Here is a 17,782-nt window from a genome sequence, read left to right as displayed (position 1 = left end):
CTAAATATGGGAACATAGAATTATTTCCCTCAGTAGGGAATGATCTACTATGAAGGATGCTATTAAAAAACCTAAGGCATGCAAATGGTCTTGAACAGCTAGTTTGATTTTGTAGACTGTATACGGCCAAATGAAAAGACAGGCTTTTTATAAACTTTGCACGAATAAAAGTAATGTGTTAAAATGTTTAGGTGTAATTTTGAGAGAATCTATGCACTGAATGGATGACGTTTATTTATTTTATTAGAGGCAGAGTTCTGGTTGTTTTGAGGCTCCCCACAGCGAAGGTTTCTGTTTAACAGTCTGTATGCATGAACTGGGCAGTAAAGCTGGGGGCAGGACTGTTTATGGAACATTAGCTTGAGATCTTCTTGCTTTGTAAGGGTTATTTTGTTAAAGTAGTACCTACTGGTACATCAGTTCTTAATTTTTCACTTCACAAGCTTATGTGTCACTTGACCAAAGGTTCTGGCTATTTCGTTTCCTAGATTTTGTAGAAAATATTTTATAATGCTCTTTTTGGGTATGACGACAAACTGGAGGGAGTTCAAAGAAAAGCAGCAACATGATTGGGGGCTGGAGGGATAAATATACTAGGAATGATTGGAAGAGCTAGAACTGTCTACTGTGACTAAGTAGGGAGAACAGAATCACATGGTAATAATCTACGCATATTCATAGAGTGTAAGTACCAAGAGGAGGAATGATTTCAGTGCCAAATGAATTGTTTTCAAAAAATGAGAAGGGAAGTTGAATGGATGCAGGAATACATCCTGAACTCTAGAGTGCGCTACCATAGAACTACTGTAGCTAGGGCCCACATTAAACTCAGCAGCCCAGCTGTTCAGCAACACAGGCCACTAGGAATACATCTCTATGACACACTGCTTCCTGCACTGGCTCCTCATTGAATACAGACTGCAAGGTCACTGTCCTGATTCTCTGCATGGAACTGGCCCAAGTATCTGTCTCTCTGTGACCATGACACCCTCCAATGGCTACACTGAACTGGACAATAAAATGGTCAGCCACTGAGGAGGGTTAGTGACTATGGAAGACAGAACCTTCATAGCAGATGGAGAAAAACTGGAAACTTACTACAAGATGAAATCAGAACAACTACTAACCTCATTGCATTCAAAGCTGAATGCGATCTCCCTATTTTCACTCAGGTTCTCCCACACTGGCACCTTTGTGGTCACTTTAAAAAAAAGTGAAAGGCAAACCAAATATAAAACCCATCGGACCCCTAAGATTCCCTTTTGGTGACCAGAAAGGAAGAAAGTGCACTGCTGATCTTTTTAATTCACAGGAGGCATTCTGATGTTAGGGTGCTGAGTGCCTAATAGAGACAGAGGAGCACTGCTGGCTAGGGCATATCCTGACCCATCGTTTGGGAACAACACTGTCCCGTTGGCTCCAGGGCTATAGTGGAAAGAGCAAAAGAAGCCTCTTTGTGGAGCTAAGTCAACAGTCACCCAAGGCTGCGTAAAGACTGCTGCTAGGACTGCTGTGCACCTATAACAGGGGTCGGCAACCTATGGCATGTGTGCCAAAGACGGCACGTGAGCCGATTTTTAATGGCATGCTGCTGCCTGCCGGGTCCCAGCCGCTGGCCCCACTCAGTCAGCTGCCGAACCCAGGCCGGGACCCCGGCAGGCAGCAGCGTGCCATTAAAAATCCTGCCTGCCCTGGCCCACTCCCTCCCCAATTGGGGCAGGGTGAAGAAGTTTGGCCCTGCCGGAGGGCAGGCAAGCTCCTCCCTCTCCTGCCTCTTCCCCCAGCATGCTGGGTTCCTGCCCCTCCTCCCCTCCCTCCCTGCCGGCCCTTGTGAAGGAGAGGGAGATGCATAGCCCAGCTCACTGCTCCGGGGAGAAGGCAAAGAAGAGGTGGAAATGGGGCCTTGGAGAAAGGGGGTGGAATCAGGGCATATCCCCTCCAGCCCCCTGCTGTGAGCCACTCTGGGCAGGGGGCTGGGAGCATGCCCACGACCTTAGCCCACACTCCCAGCCCCCTGCCCTGACCCCTACACCTCCCCACACACACTCCCAGTCCTCTGCCCTGACCCCTACACCTCCCCACACACACTCCCAGCCCTCTGCCCTGACCCCTGCACCCCCCGCCCACACACCCAGCCCTCTACCCTGACCCCTGCACCCCCCCCACGACCCCAGCCCTGACTCCAGCACCCCCCACATCCCAACTCTTGCACCCCCCACATTCCCAACCCCACCCTGAGCACCAACCTGGAGCACCTGCACCCCTCACACCAAATGGGAGCTGCCCAGGTAAGCACTCCACACCCAAACCTCCTGCCCCAACCCTGAGCCCCCTCCCTCATTCTAGCTCCTGGCCAGACCCTGCACCCCAACCCCCAGCCTGCTCCTTCACCCCCAGCCCTGTGCTCAGTGCACTCCCACCCTCAGCTCAGTGCAGAGAAAGAGGAAGAGAATAGGCTAGAACCAGGGAGAAGATAGGTACCCACTCTATGTGGGCAGGGCTGGGATCTTAGACCGGCAATGAGCTGAGCGGGGCCGGCAGCAGGGACCCTTGCTGGCAGGAGCCGGCGGCTGGAACTCCAGACCGGCAGCGGGCTGAGTGGCGGCAGACTGAGCCGCTCAGCCCACTGCCAGTCTGGTGTCCCGGCCGCTGGCCCAGCTCAGCCAGCTGCCGGTCTGGGGTTCTGGCTGCTGGCCCCTTGCCAGCTGGGGTCCCGGCCGCAGGCCCCGCTCAGCCTGCTACCAGCCTAGATGAACGGAACCCCAGGCTGGCAGGGGGCTGGCGGCGTAAGATCAGCATTTTTAATTTAATTTTAAATGAAGCTTCTTAAACATTTTGAAAACCTTGTTTACTTTACATACGACAATAGTTTAGTTATATAATGTATAGACTTACAGAGAGAGACCTTCTAAAAAATGTTAAAATGTATTACTGACACACGAAACTTTAATTTAAAGTGAATAAATGAAGACTCGGCACACCACTTCTGAAAGGTTGCCGACTGCTGATCTATAACAATGCTAAGTCCCACAGGCCAGCAGATGTATGATGGCCTCCAGGATATGAAGGCAGGCCAGAAATCATTGCTCTATTCAATCTAGCAGTGCACCCTTCATATCAGAGTTCTCACCTGAGCGTTTGGTGGCCATTGGGGTGACATTTGTCCAGTGTCCAGCGTGAGGGTCATACCTCTCTACAGAGTTCAAGATGTTCAGCCCATCATAGCCACCTGAAACAACATGGGAATCAACAGCGGGTTCAACCCTGATCACTGTTTCTGCAAAGAGAACATTGCAATGCCTGTGTCTGCTCCATCTCAGATGGCTCTGGCTTAGTGACTCCTTGGCAGCTTGAGCAACACTACTCACAGCGCGTGGCAAGGCTGAACAAAAGTAAACACAGAATCTAGTCCAGGGATCTCAAACTCCAATCACCAGGAGGGCCACATGAGGACTAGTACATTGGCCCCGCAACACTGACACCCCGCGCCCCAGCTGCCCCCCACTCCATCCCTTCCATGAGGCCCCGCCCCTGCCCCGCCTCTTCCCACCCCTTCCCTGCCCCCATTCCAATCCCTTCCCCAAAGTCCCCACCCCAACTCTGCTCCCTCCCTGCTCCTATTCCAACTCCTTCCCCAAATCCCCGCCTCCTCCCCTGAGCATGTGGCTCTCCGCTCCTCCCCCTTCCCTCCTAGAAAGCGCCTGGAGGTGGGCAGAGGAGCAGGGACGCGGTGTGCTGGGGGGAGGGGGAGCTTGGCGGGCTGCAGGAAATAAGACCCCTGATCTAGCCTGCAGCAGGCAGGGACTGAAGTTCTGGAGGCCACAGACAGCAGGAGCTGGGGATGACCTGAGGTGGAAGGCAAAGGCAGCCATTGCAACTTTTTCAGGAAATTGTACACAGAGTGGCCATGTCACACTGCCTCAGCAGGGGAAGAACACTGTGCTACCAGCCCAGAGATCAATGAGAAGAAGGGAGCAAGGGAAGGTTGGGGAACCTAGGATGGAGCAGTAAGTGAAAATGTAGTGTGAGACACGAGACTCCCCTAGAATAGGACCATGACGAGGGTGGTCAGAAAACAAAACCATGGCACTGCCTTGACCAAGGGCCCTGGAGAAGCATCCAAAGAATGAGCTCATTTAAGAGTTTAAGACCATTCTCCATCTGGGACTCACAACATTCACTGTGGGCAGATGGGGCCTTCCAGCCTCAGAGAGGAGCTGGAACACAAGCAGTTCAGAACAGACCACTCCAGCCTTTCCATGTTCCAATGGCACCAATAGACAAAGCTACTCCCAGGTACTAGTTATCCCGCGGCTTGCACATTCCAGCCAGCACACAGCCCCCCAACTTCCTCATATCTCAGCTGGCACGTGGCACAGCACTCCTCCCATGGCTCCAGTACAAACCATCAAAATATCTCCTCGGCAGTGACTATGCAAGAAGTCTGTATGCTGACTGAACTACCCACTATCTCAGGAGAGTGAAGTATACAACAACTGGGATTCTCTTTTAAGCTGCATTCTGCACATCCCAGGAGCCCGTTATAGATGGTGTCGGCCCTGAATTCTGGGTGGGACACTAATATTTGCAGAATGCTGATGGATCCTAAGGTCACCTACCAAGGCAGTAGATAACACCATTAGCTACAACCAGTCCTGCTCCTTCCCGAGCTGTTTGCATGTCTCCCAGCATACTCCACTGATCAATATTTGGGTCATATCTCTCCATACTGGTGTGACGCCGACTTCCATCAAAACCACCAGAAACGTAGATCATATCTGCAACATAATACAGGGAGCAGATTCAGAGAGACATGAATACACATGCAAGCCCTTCCCTCTCCCGCACTTCCCACCCTTTATATTATTTCATGCACACCATGTGTGTGTGTCCCTGTCCATAGAAGAGGCCTAGGGTCACTTGGACACGGCCATTCATTGATGTTACATCAGCACTTCCTTAGAATGAATATTTAAAAGATGCAACACACTATGCTTGAAACCTGCTGCATAAATCCCAGCCCAAAGGCCTTCCTCAGCTATACTCCCCCATACCGGTCTATTGAAAAATATCTATTTGTTATATTCAAATTTTTCACTGCAAATGACATTTCATCGACTGTTTTAAAAGATGTTAAATTGCAACAAATGAACCAATACAGGCCCCTGAAGGCGCTCCCAGCCAAGAGACGGGGAACGGGGCTGATCTGTTAGAACAGGTCTCAGCAGTGACTTCCAGCTGGGACACACAGAAGTTGATCACTGGGAGCAGCATGTTTCTAACAACTGCCTGGGAGATGAATTCTGAACTTCAGGGTATAAAATGGAAGATTCCCACTCTCTGGAACTAGAAACACACACTCTTAGGATGAAGAAGAGGAAGAGCTGCTCTTATGGTTAATGGGCAAGTGATTTTCTTTCTCAAACTCTAAATGCTGAGAGATACAATCTCCAATCAGTTACTCCTCTCCCCTTATCAGCCACCTGCCCTCGGAAGGTGCTGACACACTGTATTTCATGCTGGCAATGGACCTGTCTGGCCTCTGTGACAAGTGCTGATCAGTGTGTACCTCCTAGGGTAGTGGCCCCTGCCAGGCCTCGACGAACATTCATTGGAGCCACTGAGTACCAGATGCCATCCTCATCCGACGTATAATCCAAGCACTCCACAGAGCTGAGACGGGAGCGGCCGTCGTATCCCCCGATCACATAAATCCGATCATGCAGGGACACCGTGGCAACATAGCGCCTCTTACGGGTGATACTCTAACACATTTGAAGAAGTGTCAAAGACAGAAAATGACACCAATACATTGAGAACTCTCTCTAAATTATTCCATCCCTTTTTGCTGTTACACTGAAAGGGACCCGTTTATATAGCCAAAGTCCTCAATTCTATATGGCATACTGGGTGAAAATTATATGTAGAATCTGTGTGTATGGATCCCCTTCCCTATGGTCTCTCCCTCAGGGCGCCCTCCTCCCAGTCCAATATCCTTTGCACTATTTATTTTGCAATTAAATTCAGTTTACTTTCTGTTGTCCCCAAAATGTTCCGGAGATGTCTGCATTCTCACCACTTGTCAGCACTGTAGTAACTGTCAAGAGGGAAAGCTGGAAAGTTTGGCAGACGTATAGGGAACATCCGGGGGGGGGGGGGGGGAGGGGGAGAGTTCACCCCCAGAGCAGAATGGGATTTGGGAATTCATGGCATCCAGGCTCTTCTGGGAAGGAAATGCAGCTTCTCCCTCCCTTCTCCCACCTCCCCCCACCAGGGGTGGGGGTGGCTTTACATTTGGGGAGTAGTATTCCTCATTCTCCATCTCAGGAGCCACTAGCTCCTCTAATGTCCTCTCTCCACTATCTCCCATTACATTCAGCAACAACAAACATGTATGTTAGCAAGGTGTCTCTAATAAAATATCAGAGGTGAAATAGTTACTGTTCACGTTTAAATGATCATCAATAAGCTTCACAGTTTTAAGGCCCCACTGAGATGAATGGGGCAAGCCACACTCTCATGGAGGTATAGTTTCAGTGTCTCTGCACACTCAGTTAATGAAATAATAGTAATAATTAGTCTTCAAACAGAGCTTTATCATCAGCAGATCACAGAGTGCTTTAAAAAAGAAGAAGGTATCACTATGCCCATTTCAGATAATCAAACTGAGGCACAGAGAGGTGGCCAAAGTCCAGAGAGTCCCAGTAGCAGGGCTGGGGAGAGAATTCAGGTCTCCTGAGTCCTGGCACCTCCAAAACATCATTGCATGGCTCACATCCCATTCATAGTTTGATTTTTTTTCCTGGACCATATGAGACTTAATGGTGACCTGCAAAGGAAAGAATAGGGCTAGAGCCTTTTTTAAAAAAAATTCTTTACAATGGATAAAAGAAGAACGTGAATGGTTTTTTGTAAGTTTTTTTCCCTTGTTTCTTTTCCTATATTAGAAATTCAGGTTCTGTCTAGGCTCTGAGGGTGTGTCTACACACCAAAGAAAACCCTGTGGCTGGCCTGCGCCAGCTCACTCGGACTCCCGGAGCTCAGGCTGTTTCATTGCTGTGTCGATGTCCAGGCTTGGGCTCAAGCCCTAGATCTGGGACCCTCCCACCCCACAGGGTCCTGAGCCCAGACACCCGAGCCACAGGTGTCTAGTGGCTGTGTAGACACACTCTATGGTGACTGCAGACTTAGTGATATGACGACATCACAAGAAACCAAGAGGTATAGTAATTGAGAGAAAGGATTTTTAATCCCATAAAAATTTAAAAAAAACCCCAAACAGCTATTTAACTTCAACAACATATTAATATTTTGGAGAAAGGATGTATTTGTTAAAAATTCCCCAACCTCATACCTGCAATTAAGGTGGGAAAGCAGATAGTGCACATGCTCTGAGACACTCAGCAAAACCAGGGCAGATCAGAGTTGACACTCCTGATAGATACTTCTGAGGTAAAAAAAAATAAAAAAATTTTAAAGCCAGAAACAAACAAAAGCCCTTCCATTCCTTTTTTTATCCATCTTAAAAGGAGCAAAAAGGTCAGAAGCCCAATTTGATAAAGTCCTTTGCAGGTTTAAATATTTTTTTTTTTTTGGGTGCAGAGCTTATGAAGCAACTTAAAACAAATTGGCAATGATGCAGCCATTTATACAGCCCTGTAATCACATCACACACAGGGTTTTGATTTAATGTTGCAGGAGAGACAGCATACTTCCACCACTCTTCTCCTGCCCTGGAATTTCCCTCTTCAGTCCCTAATTTCTCCCCCTTACCTTTTCTCTTCCTCCCTCTCCTCACACTCCCTTCTCCTTTTCTGATCTTGGAGAACATCTGTAGTCCTCTAGCTCACAGAAAATAGTAGCAAGCAGGAATGGCACTTCCCTGGATAATGAAACTGGCTTTTCTACCGTAATCCTTTACTAATCTCTATGGCTAAAATATTAAGACTCCTATATAATCCTTTCCTGTGATTTAAAAAAGCCCTACTCTCAAGTACATAAGGAACTGCAGCTGTGCATCACATTAGGAGTTCTTTACATTTTCCACAATCGAGAACAAGGAAGACAAAAATAAGGAAGATTCACTTGGGGGGAGGGGGGGGAAGGAGGAGGAGAAGGGGGACGTCACATTAGAACAGAGCCCATTTTGATTAAGCAGCACACAAAAATCTGGAATCCAACACTTTTCCCTGAACTAAAAATAAAAAACAACTTTGCCTACCCTATAGTAAACATTGAAATTTACAACCAAATCAGTTGCTCCAATCAGTCGTTAGAAAGAGGCTGGATACGGGGCTTAAAATGGAAATCTAGACTCAACTTAAGCTCTGCAGAGGCAAAACACACGTGTTTCCACCAAAAGGAAGAGTGCTCTACAGTATTTATGTTCTGAGCTCTTAGTGTACTTCAATAAAGTAAATTATATTTACATTCTAACTCTCTCACAGGTTTCTTTAGCTAGTCAACTCATAAGGAAGTTTCAGAAGTTGTGCATCACATACTAACTAAACCATGTTTCCATATAGAATCATAGAATACCAGGGTTGGAAGGGATCTCAGGAGGTCATCTAGTCCAACCCCCTGCTCAAAGCAGGACCAATCCCCAATTTTTGCCCCAGATCCCAAATGGCCCCCTCAAGGATTGAACTCACAACCCTGGGTTTAGCAGGCCAATGCTCAAACCACTGAGCTATCCCTCCCCTCCCAATATCTTTGTTGCTCTAGGGTATAGCTGGAAAGAACACTTTACTAGATGCCCAAAAAGCCACAATCCCTCAATCAAGGAAAAATGCCATATTAGGAAAAAAAAAGAAAGGGAAAAAAAAGTAGGGCTGTTGCATGATTACAAAAAATGAATCACACAATTAAAAAAATGAATTGCGTGATTAATCTTACTGTTAAAAATAGAATATCATTTATTTAAATATTTTTGGATGTTTTCTACATTTTCAAATATATTGATTTCAATTACACCACAGAATACAAGTGTTCAGTGCTTATTTTATATTATTGTTTTTATTTCAAATATTTGCACTGTAAAAAACAAAAGAAATAGTATTTTTCAATTCACCTAATACAAGTACTGTAGTGCAATCTCTTTATCATGAAAGTTGAACTTACAAATGTAGAATTATGGACAAAAAATAACTGCATTCAAAAATAAAACAATGTAAAACTTTATAGAGTTTACAAGTCCACTCAGTCCTACTTCAGCCAATCGCTCAGACAAAACAAGTTTGGTTACAATTTACAGGAGATAACTGCCCACTTCTTGTTTACACTGTCACCCGAAAGTGAGAACAGGTGTTCTCAGGGTACTGTTGTAGCCGGCGTCGCACGATATGTACGTGCCAGATGTACTAAAGATTCATATGTCCCCTCATGCTTCAATCAACATTCCAGAAGACATGTGTCCATGCTGAAGATGGGCTCTGCTCGATAATGATCGAGAGCAGAGCGGACCGATGCATGTTCATTTTCATCATCAGGAGTCAAATGTCACCAGCAGGTTGATTTTCTTTTCTGGTGGTTCTGTAGTTTCCGCATTGGAGTGTTGCTCTTTTAAGACTTCTGAAAGCATGCGCTACACCTCATCCCCCTCAGATTTTGGATGGCACTTCAGCTATTTAAACCTTGGGTCGAGTGCTCTTGCTAATTTTACAGATCTCACATTGGTACCTTCTTTGTGTTTTGTCAAATCTGCTGTGAAAGTTTTCTTAAAATGAACATGTGCTGGGTCATCATCTGAGCCTGCTATAACATGAAATATATGGCAGAATGCGGGTAAAACAGAGCAGGGGACATACAATTCTCCCCCAAGAAGTTCAGTCACAACTTTAATTATTATTTTTTTTTTTTTAAAACAAGCATCATCTGCATGGAAGCATGTCCTCTAGAATGGTGGCCGAAGCATGAAGGGACATACTAATGTTTAGCATATCTGGCACGGAAATACCTTGCAACGCTAGCTACAACAGTGCCATGCAAACGCCTGTTCTCACTTTCTGGTGACATAATAAATAAGAAGTAGGTAGCAGTATCTCCCGTAAATGTAAACAAACTTGTTTGTCTTAGCGACTGGCTGAACAAGAAGTAGGACCGAGTGGACTTGTAGTCTCTAAAGTTTTACATTGTTTTATTTTTGAGTGCAGTTATGTAATAAATAAATAAAAATCTACATTTGTAAGTTACACTTTCATGATAAAGAGATTGTACTACAGTACTTGTATGAGATTAATTGAAAAGTACTATTTCTTTTGTTTAACATTTTTTACAATGCAAATATTTGTAATAAAAATAATATAAAGCGAGCACTGTACACTTTGTATTCTGTGCTGTAATAGAAATCAATATAGTTGAAAATGGAGAAAAACACTGAAAATATATAACACATTTCAATTGGTATCCTATTGTTTAACAGTGCGATTAATCCTGATTAACTTTTTAATCACGATTAATTTTTTGAGTTAGTCGTGTGAGTTAACTGCGATTAATCGACAGTCCTAAAAAAAAAAGAAAAACTTAGTGGGGAAGTGAAGGCACTTATAAATAAATATATATACATAATATATGGAACAAATGGAAGAAAGGGGGAGTTGATAGTAATGAATATAAATCAGAAGTAAGGAAACATGGAAAATTGATAAGGGAAGCAAAGGGACACAAGGAGAAAACTATGGCCAGCAGAGTTAAGGAGGACAAGTTTTTAAGTATATTAGGAACAAAAAGAAATCTAACAATATTTGTCCATTACTAGACGGAAATGGTAGAATTATCAATAATAATGCAGAAAAGACATAAGTGTTCACAAAATATTTGTGTTCTATCTTAGGGAAAAACACAGATGATATATTTCAGAAAGCTTACGCTCTAATAAATTGGTTAGTCTCTAAGGTGCCACAAGTACTCCTGTTCTTTTTACAGATGATATAGTCATATATGACAAAAGGAAGAAAGGAAAGCAGCAGAATACAGACCCTGGACTTCAGAAAAGCAGACTGACTCCCGCAGGGAAATGATGGGCAGGATCCCCTGGGAGGTGAATATGAGGGGGAAAGGAGTCCAGGAGAGCGAGCTGTATTTTAAAGAAGCCTTTTTGAGGGTGCAGGAACAAACCACCCCGATGCATAGGCGCAGACCCCGTGGGTGCTCTGGGGCTGGAGCACCCAGGGGAAAAATTAGTGGGTGCTCTGTACCCACTGGAAGCCAAGCTTCCCCCCCCGCCCACAGCGCACCTCGTCCCCGCTCCTCTGCCTACCTCCCAGTGCTTGCTGTCTGGCCACCACCAAACAGCCGTCTGGTGGCGTACTGGGAGGGAGGGGGAGGAGCACGAGCATGGCGCGCTCAGTGGAGGAGGTGGGACCGGGGCAGGGATTTGGGAAAGGAGTTGGAATTGGGGCAGGAAGGGAGCAGAGCCTCGTGGAAGGGGTGTAGTGGGGGTGGGGCTGGGAGCACAGGGGGGTCGAGCACCCACCGGCAAGAGCAGAAGTCGGCGCCTACGATCCGATGCATAGAAAGAATACGGCGGGTGACCAGCTTGGCTTAACAGATAAATCTTTGGGGACCTTAAACACAAAAAGGAAGCTTACAAGAAGTGGAAACTTGGACAGATGACTGAGGAGGAGTATAAAAATATTGCTCGAGCATGCAGGGATGTAATCAGGAAGGCCAAAGCATAATTGGAGTTGTTATCCTTCACATCTCTTGCTAGCTACAAGAATGGTTTCTACAAGTATGTTAGCAACAAGAAGGTCAGGGAAAGTGTGGGACCCTTACTGAAAGGGGGAGGAAACCTAGTGACAAATGATGTGGAAAAACCTGAAGTACTCAATGCTTTTTTTGCCTTGGTCTTCACAGACAAGGTCAGCTCCCAGACTGCTGCACTGGGCAGCACAGTATGGGAAGGAGGTAAGCGGTCCTTGGTGGTAAAAGAACAGGTTAAGGACTATTTAGAAAAGCTGGACACACACAAGTCCATAGGGGCGGATGCAACGCATCCAAGGGTGCTGAGGAAGTTGGCTGACGTGATTGCAGCGCCATTGGCCATTATCTTTGAAAATTCATGGTGATTGGGGGAGGTCCTGGACAACTGGAAAAAGGCAAATGTAGTGCCCATCTTTTTAAAAGGGAAGAAGGAGAATCTGGGGAACTACAGACTGGTCAGCCACACCTCAGTCCCTGGCAAAATCATGGAGCAGGTCCTCAAGGAATCCATTTTGAAGCGCGTGGAGGAGAAGCTGGTGATCAGGAACAGTCAACATGGATTCACCAAAGGAAAGTCTTGCCTGATCAACCTGATTGCCTTCTATGATGAGATAACTGGCTCTGCGGATATGGGGAAAGCGGTAGAAGTGATATATCTTGACTTCAGCAAAGCTTTTGATACAGTCTCCCACAGCATTCTTGCCAGCAAGTTAAAGAAGTATGGGCTGGATGGATGGACTATAAGGTGGACAGAAAGCTGGCTAGATCGTTGGGCTCAATGGATAGTGATCAACGGCTCGATGTCTAGTTGGCAGCCAGTATCAAGTGGAGTGCCCCAGGGGTCAGGTTTGTTCAACATGGAATCACAGACTATCAGGGTTGGAAGGGACCTCAGGAGGTATCTAGTCCAACCCCCTGCTCAAAGCAGGAGCACCCCAACTAAATCATCCGAACATCTTCATCAATGATCTGGATGATGGGATGGATTGCACCCTCAGCACGTTCGCAGATGACACTAAGATGGGGGGAGAGGTAGATACACTGGAGGGTAGCGATAGGGTCCAGAGTGACCTAGACAAATTGGAGGATTGGGCCAGAAGAAATCTGATGAGGTTCAACAAGCACAAGTGCAGAGTCCTCCACTTAGGACAGAAGAATCCCATGCACCGCTACAGACTAGGGACCGAGCGACTAGGCAGCAGTTCTGCAGAAAAGGACCTAGGGGTTACAGTGGACGAGAAGCTGGATATGAATCAACAGTGTTCCCTTGTTGCCAAGAAGGCCAACAGCATTTTGAGCTGTATAAGTAGGGGCATAGCCAGCAGATCAAGGGACGTGATCATTCCCCTACAGTCAACATTGGTGAGGCCTCATCTGGAGTACTGGCTCCAGTTTTGGGCCCCACACTACAAGAAGGATGTGGAAAAACTGGAAAGAGTCCAGTGGAGGGCAACAAAAATGATCAGGGGGCTGGAGCACAAAACTTATGAGGAGAGGCTGAGGGAACTGGGATTGTTTAGTCTGCAGAAGAGATGAATGAGGGGGGATTTGATAGCAGCCTTCAACTATCTGAAGCGTGGTTCCAAACAGGATGGAGCTAGGCTGTTGTCAGTGGTGGCAAACGACAGAACAAGGAGCAATGGTCTCAAGTTGTAGTGGGGGAGATCTAGGTTGGATATTAGAAAAAACTATTTCACTAGGAGGGTGATGAAGCACTGGAATGGTTACCTAGGGAGGTGGTGGAATCTCCATCCTTAGAGGTTTTTAAGGCCTGGCTTGACAAAGCCCTGCCTGGGATGATTTAGTTGGATTTGAGCAGGGAGTTGGACTAGATGGCCTCCTGAGGTCTCTTCCACCCCGAGTGTTACCCGATTCTATGGTAACACTCTTTCCATTCCAGTAGTATCTCAGGTGGATGTTAAAAAGCAGATACTAAAGTTAGATATTTTAAAATCAGCATGTCCAGATCATTTCTACTGAAGAGTTTCAGAAGAGCTGGCTGAGGAGCTTGCTGGACCATTAATGTTAATTTTCATGCTGGGGAAGTTCCCAAAGACTGGAAAGAAGCTAATGTTGTAGCAGTATATGAAAAGGGCAAAGGGGATGACCTGGGTTATTATAGGTCTGTGAGTCTGTCATCGATCCCGAGTAAGACAATGGAGCAACTGATACGCAACTTGATTCATAAATAATTAAAGGAGGAAAATGTAATTAATGTCAATCAGTATGGGTCTACATAGTGGAACATTGAAAGCAATGTGTGACTATCACCATGCGAAAGAATAATAAGAATATGGGTTTATACAACATAGATCCTGTCAAACTAACTTGGTATCTTTTTTTTTTTAAAATCAACCAAACCTGTAATCTCATAAAAGTTAATAGTGCTGATGTAATAATATACAGAGATTTCTGTAAGGCGTTTGATCTGGTACCACATGACATTTTGATTAAAATTCTAGAAAGATTTTCAACTAGTAATGATCACGCCTCGGATTAACCTCATTGGCTATGATACAGTAACATGGCACAGATTAAATGGATTAAAAGATGGCTAACTGATAGGTTTCAAAGTGTAACTAAATGGGGAATTCATCATCAAGCAGTTGTGTTTCCTGTGGGGATCCTACCAGGATCCTTTCTTGGATCTATGCTATTTAACATTTTTATCAATGACATGGAAGAAAAAAAAATGGTAACTAACCTTCTATAAATATTGTTCTTTGAGATGTGTTGCTCATGTCCATTCCATGCACAGACACACCCCTAGAACCTTGACCAGGGGTATTCTATCTACTACCCAAGATCCATAAACCTGGAAATCCTGGATGCCCCATCATCTCAGGCATTGGCACCCTGACAGCAGGATTGTCTGGCTATGTAAACTCCCTCCTCAGGCCGTACGCTCCCAGCGCTCCCAGCTATCTTCGAGACACCACTGACTTCCTGAGGAACCTACAATCCATCGGTGATCTTCCTGAAAACACCATCCTAGCCACTATGGATGTAGAAGCCCTCTACACCAACATTCCACACAAAGGTGGACTACAAGCCGTCAGGAACAGTATCCCCGATAATGTCATGGCAAACCTGGTGGCTGAATTTTGTGACTTTGTCCTCACCCATAACTATTTCACATTTGGGGACAATGTATACCTTCAAATCAGCGGCACTGCTATGGGTACCCGCATGGCCCCACAGTAAGCCAACATTTTTATGGATGACTTAGAACAACGCTTCCTCAGCTCTCGTCACCTAATGCCCCACTCTACTTGCGCTACATTGATGACATCTTCATCATCTGGACCCATGGAAAAGAAGCCCTTGAGAAATTCCACCATGATTTCAACAATTTCCATCCCACCATCAACCTCAGCCTGGACCGGTCCACACAAGAGATCCACTTCCTGGACACTATGGTGCTAATAAGCGATGGTCACATAAACACCACCCTATACCGGAAACCTACTGACCACTATGCTTACCTACATGCCTCCAGTTTTCATCCAGACCACACTACACAATCCATTGTCTACAGCCAAGCTCTACGATACAACCATATTTGCTCCAACCCCTCAGACAGAGGCAAACAACTACAAGATCTCTATCAAGCATCCTTACAACTACAATACCCACCTGCTGAAGTGAAGAAACAGATTGACAGAGCCAGAAGAGTACTCAGAAGTTACCTACTACAGGATAGGCCCAACAAAGAAAATAACAGAATGCCACTAGCCATCACCTTCAGCCCCCAACTAAAACCTCTCCAACGCATCATCAAGGATCTACAACCTATCCTGAAGGACAACCCATCACCCTCACAGATCTTGGGAGAGAGGCCAGTCCTTGCTTACAGACAGCCCCCCAACCTGAAGCAAATACTCACCAGCAACCACACACCACAGAACAAAACCACTAACCCAGGAACCTATCCTTGCAACAAAACCCGTTGCCAACTGTGTCCACATATCTATTCAGGGGACACCATCATAGGGCCTAATCACATCAGCCACACTATCAGAGGCTCGTTCACCTGCACATCTACCAATGTGATATGTGCCAGCAATGCCCTCTACCATGTACATTGGCCAAACTGGACAGTCTCTACGTAAAAGAATAAATGGACACAAATCAGATGTCAAGAATTAGAACCTTCAAAAACCAGTCGGAGAACACTTCAATCTCTTTGGTCATTTGATTATAGACCCAAAAGGGGCAATTCTTCAACAAAAAAAACTTCAAAAACAGACTCCAACGAGAGATTGCTGAATTGGAATTCATTTGCAAACTGGATACAGTTAACTTAGGCTTGAATAAAGACTGGGAGTGGATGGGTCATTACACAAAGTAAAACTATTTCCCCATGTTTATTCCTCCCCCCACACCACTGTTCCTCACACGTTCTTGTCCACTGCTGGAAATGGCCCACCTTGATTATCACTACAAAAGGTGTTTTCCCCCAGCTCTCCTGCTGGTAATAGCTCACCTTACCTGATCACTCTCGTTACAGTGTGTACAGTAACACCCATTGTTTCATGTTCTCCATGTATATAAATCTTCCCCCTGTATTTTCCACTGAATGCATCCGATGAAGTGAGCTGTAGCTCACGAAAGCTTACGCTCAAATAAATTTGTTAGTCTCTAAGGTGCCACAAGTCCTCCTTTTCTTTTTGCGGATACAGACTAACACAGCTGCTACTCCAAAAACATTCCACGCTAGGTGTGCATATGCCATGTGTGCTGTTGCCAGAGATTTTTTCCTTCGTGGTATCCGATGGGCCAGCTCTAGCATCTTCTGGAGTCACATACATATGACCAGGTATAAAGGGTGCCGCCAGCCCCGCACCCTCTTAGTTTCTTCTTGCATGTAACTCCCACATAGGGATAGAAGTGTGGGTCATGGAATGGCATAAGCAACACATCTCAAAGAACAACAGTTATGGAAGGTTAGTAACTCTTTTTCCTTCGAGTGTTTGCTCATATATCTTCCATGCTATGTGACTCACAAGCAGTACCCCAGGAGGTGGACTCAGAGTTCATGGATTTGCCGAATGCAACATTGCTCTCCCAAAACTGGCATCGTCCTGGGCACAGTTAGACCTTGTCTTCAAAAAATACTGTGCAAGTTGGTTTGGACATAAGGGCCTTAATCTCAGACAACCTTCTGGCCGAGGTGACTGTCTCCAGGAAGGCAACCTTCCAGAAGAGAAGTAGTAGGTAGCATGATGCTAACAGCTCAAAGGGGGGCCACAAGCCTCGACAGGACAAGGTTTAAGTCCCATGGGGGAGGGGGTCGATTCGCCAGTCTGAGGATAGAGTCTTTCTAACCCCTTGAGAAACGGGACCATCATTTTGTGCGAGAACATTGATCTGTCATTCACTGGGAGGATGGAATGTTAAGATGGCCACCAAATGAACTTTAATAAACGAGAGACCCAGATCCTGCTGCGTTAGGTGGAGCAAATAGTCCAAGATAGACTGAAGAGAAAATCGAGATGAAGAGGGATCCTGTTCGGAGGCTAGAACCCTCATACACTTTGTAAAAACCCTTGGGGCTGCTGACAGGCTGAAGGAAAGGGTGATGAATTGGTAGTTGCGATGATCCACTACAAACCTGAGAAATCTTCTGTGGGCACAGAAGATAGAAATGTGAAAGTATGCGTCCTTTAAGTCGAGGGCAGCATACCAATCTCTTGAGTCCAGGGAGGGAATGAAGGAGGCCAGGGAGACCATGCAGAACCTCAGTTTCTTGAGATATCTGTTGAGACGATGCAGGATCCAGGATAGGCTGGAGCCACCCTTGTGCCTTTGAGATTAAGAAATATTGGGAATAAAACCCCTGCCCTCTCAAGTCTTGAGGAACTTCCTCCACAGCCCCCATATGTAGGAGGGATTGGACCTCCTGGATAAGGAGCTGCTCATCAGAAGAGTCCCTGAAGAGGGATGGAGATGGTGGGTGGGTGGGAAGGGTGGATAAAAACTGAAGGGTATATCTGACTGTCACTGTACTCGGGACCCATCGGTCCAATGTTATGGATGTCCAAGCCAGGCTGAAGAGCAACAGATGGTCCAAAAATAA

General features: G+C 45.9%; 1 protein-coding gene and 1 non-coding gene across 4 annotated transcripts in view; both read right to left on the bottom strand.

Annotated features, from left to right (window-relative positions):
- The window catches only part of KLHL12 (kelch like family member 12), a 105,478-nt gene that overhangs the window by 28,732 nt on the left and 58,964 nt on the right, over positions 1-17,782 (bottom strand). For all 3 annotated transcript variants that reach the window (XR_013348545.1, XM_077839477.1, XM_077839476.1), the window contains exons 7-9: positions 5,570-5,765; positions 4,620-4,778; positions 3,131-3,229 (exon numbers count right to left, since the gene is read on the bottom strand). Coding sequence is in view for 2 of the 3 variants with exons in the window: in XM_077839477.1 (XP_077695603.1) it covers positions 3,131-3,229; positions 4,620-4,778; positions 5,570-5,765 (454 nt within the window). In the remaining variant the exon portion in view is untranslated. The remainder of the gene's footprint in view (positions 1-3,130; positions 3,230-4,619; positions 4,779-5,569; positions 5,766-17,782) is intronic.
- Positions 14,091-14,238, bottom strand: LOC144278347 (U4 spliceosomal RNA). Its single transcript, XR_013348574.1, has one exon. It is a non-coding gene; the product is annotated as a U4 spliceosomal RNA (small nuclear RNA).

This window comes from Eretmochelys imbricata, chromosome 21 (genome assembly GCF_965152235.1).
Source record: "Eretmochelys imbricata isolate rEreImb1 chromosome 21, rEreImb1.hap1, whole genome shotgun sequence".
In the NCBI taxonomy this organism is placed as follows: Eukaryota; Metazoa; Chordata; order Testudines; family Cheloniidae; genus Eretmochelys; species Eretmochelys imbricata.
The sequence above is the reverse complement of the archived record's forward strand: the minus strand, read 5'-3'. Positions and strand labels throughout refer to the sequence as shown.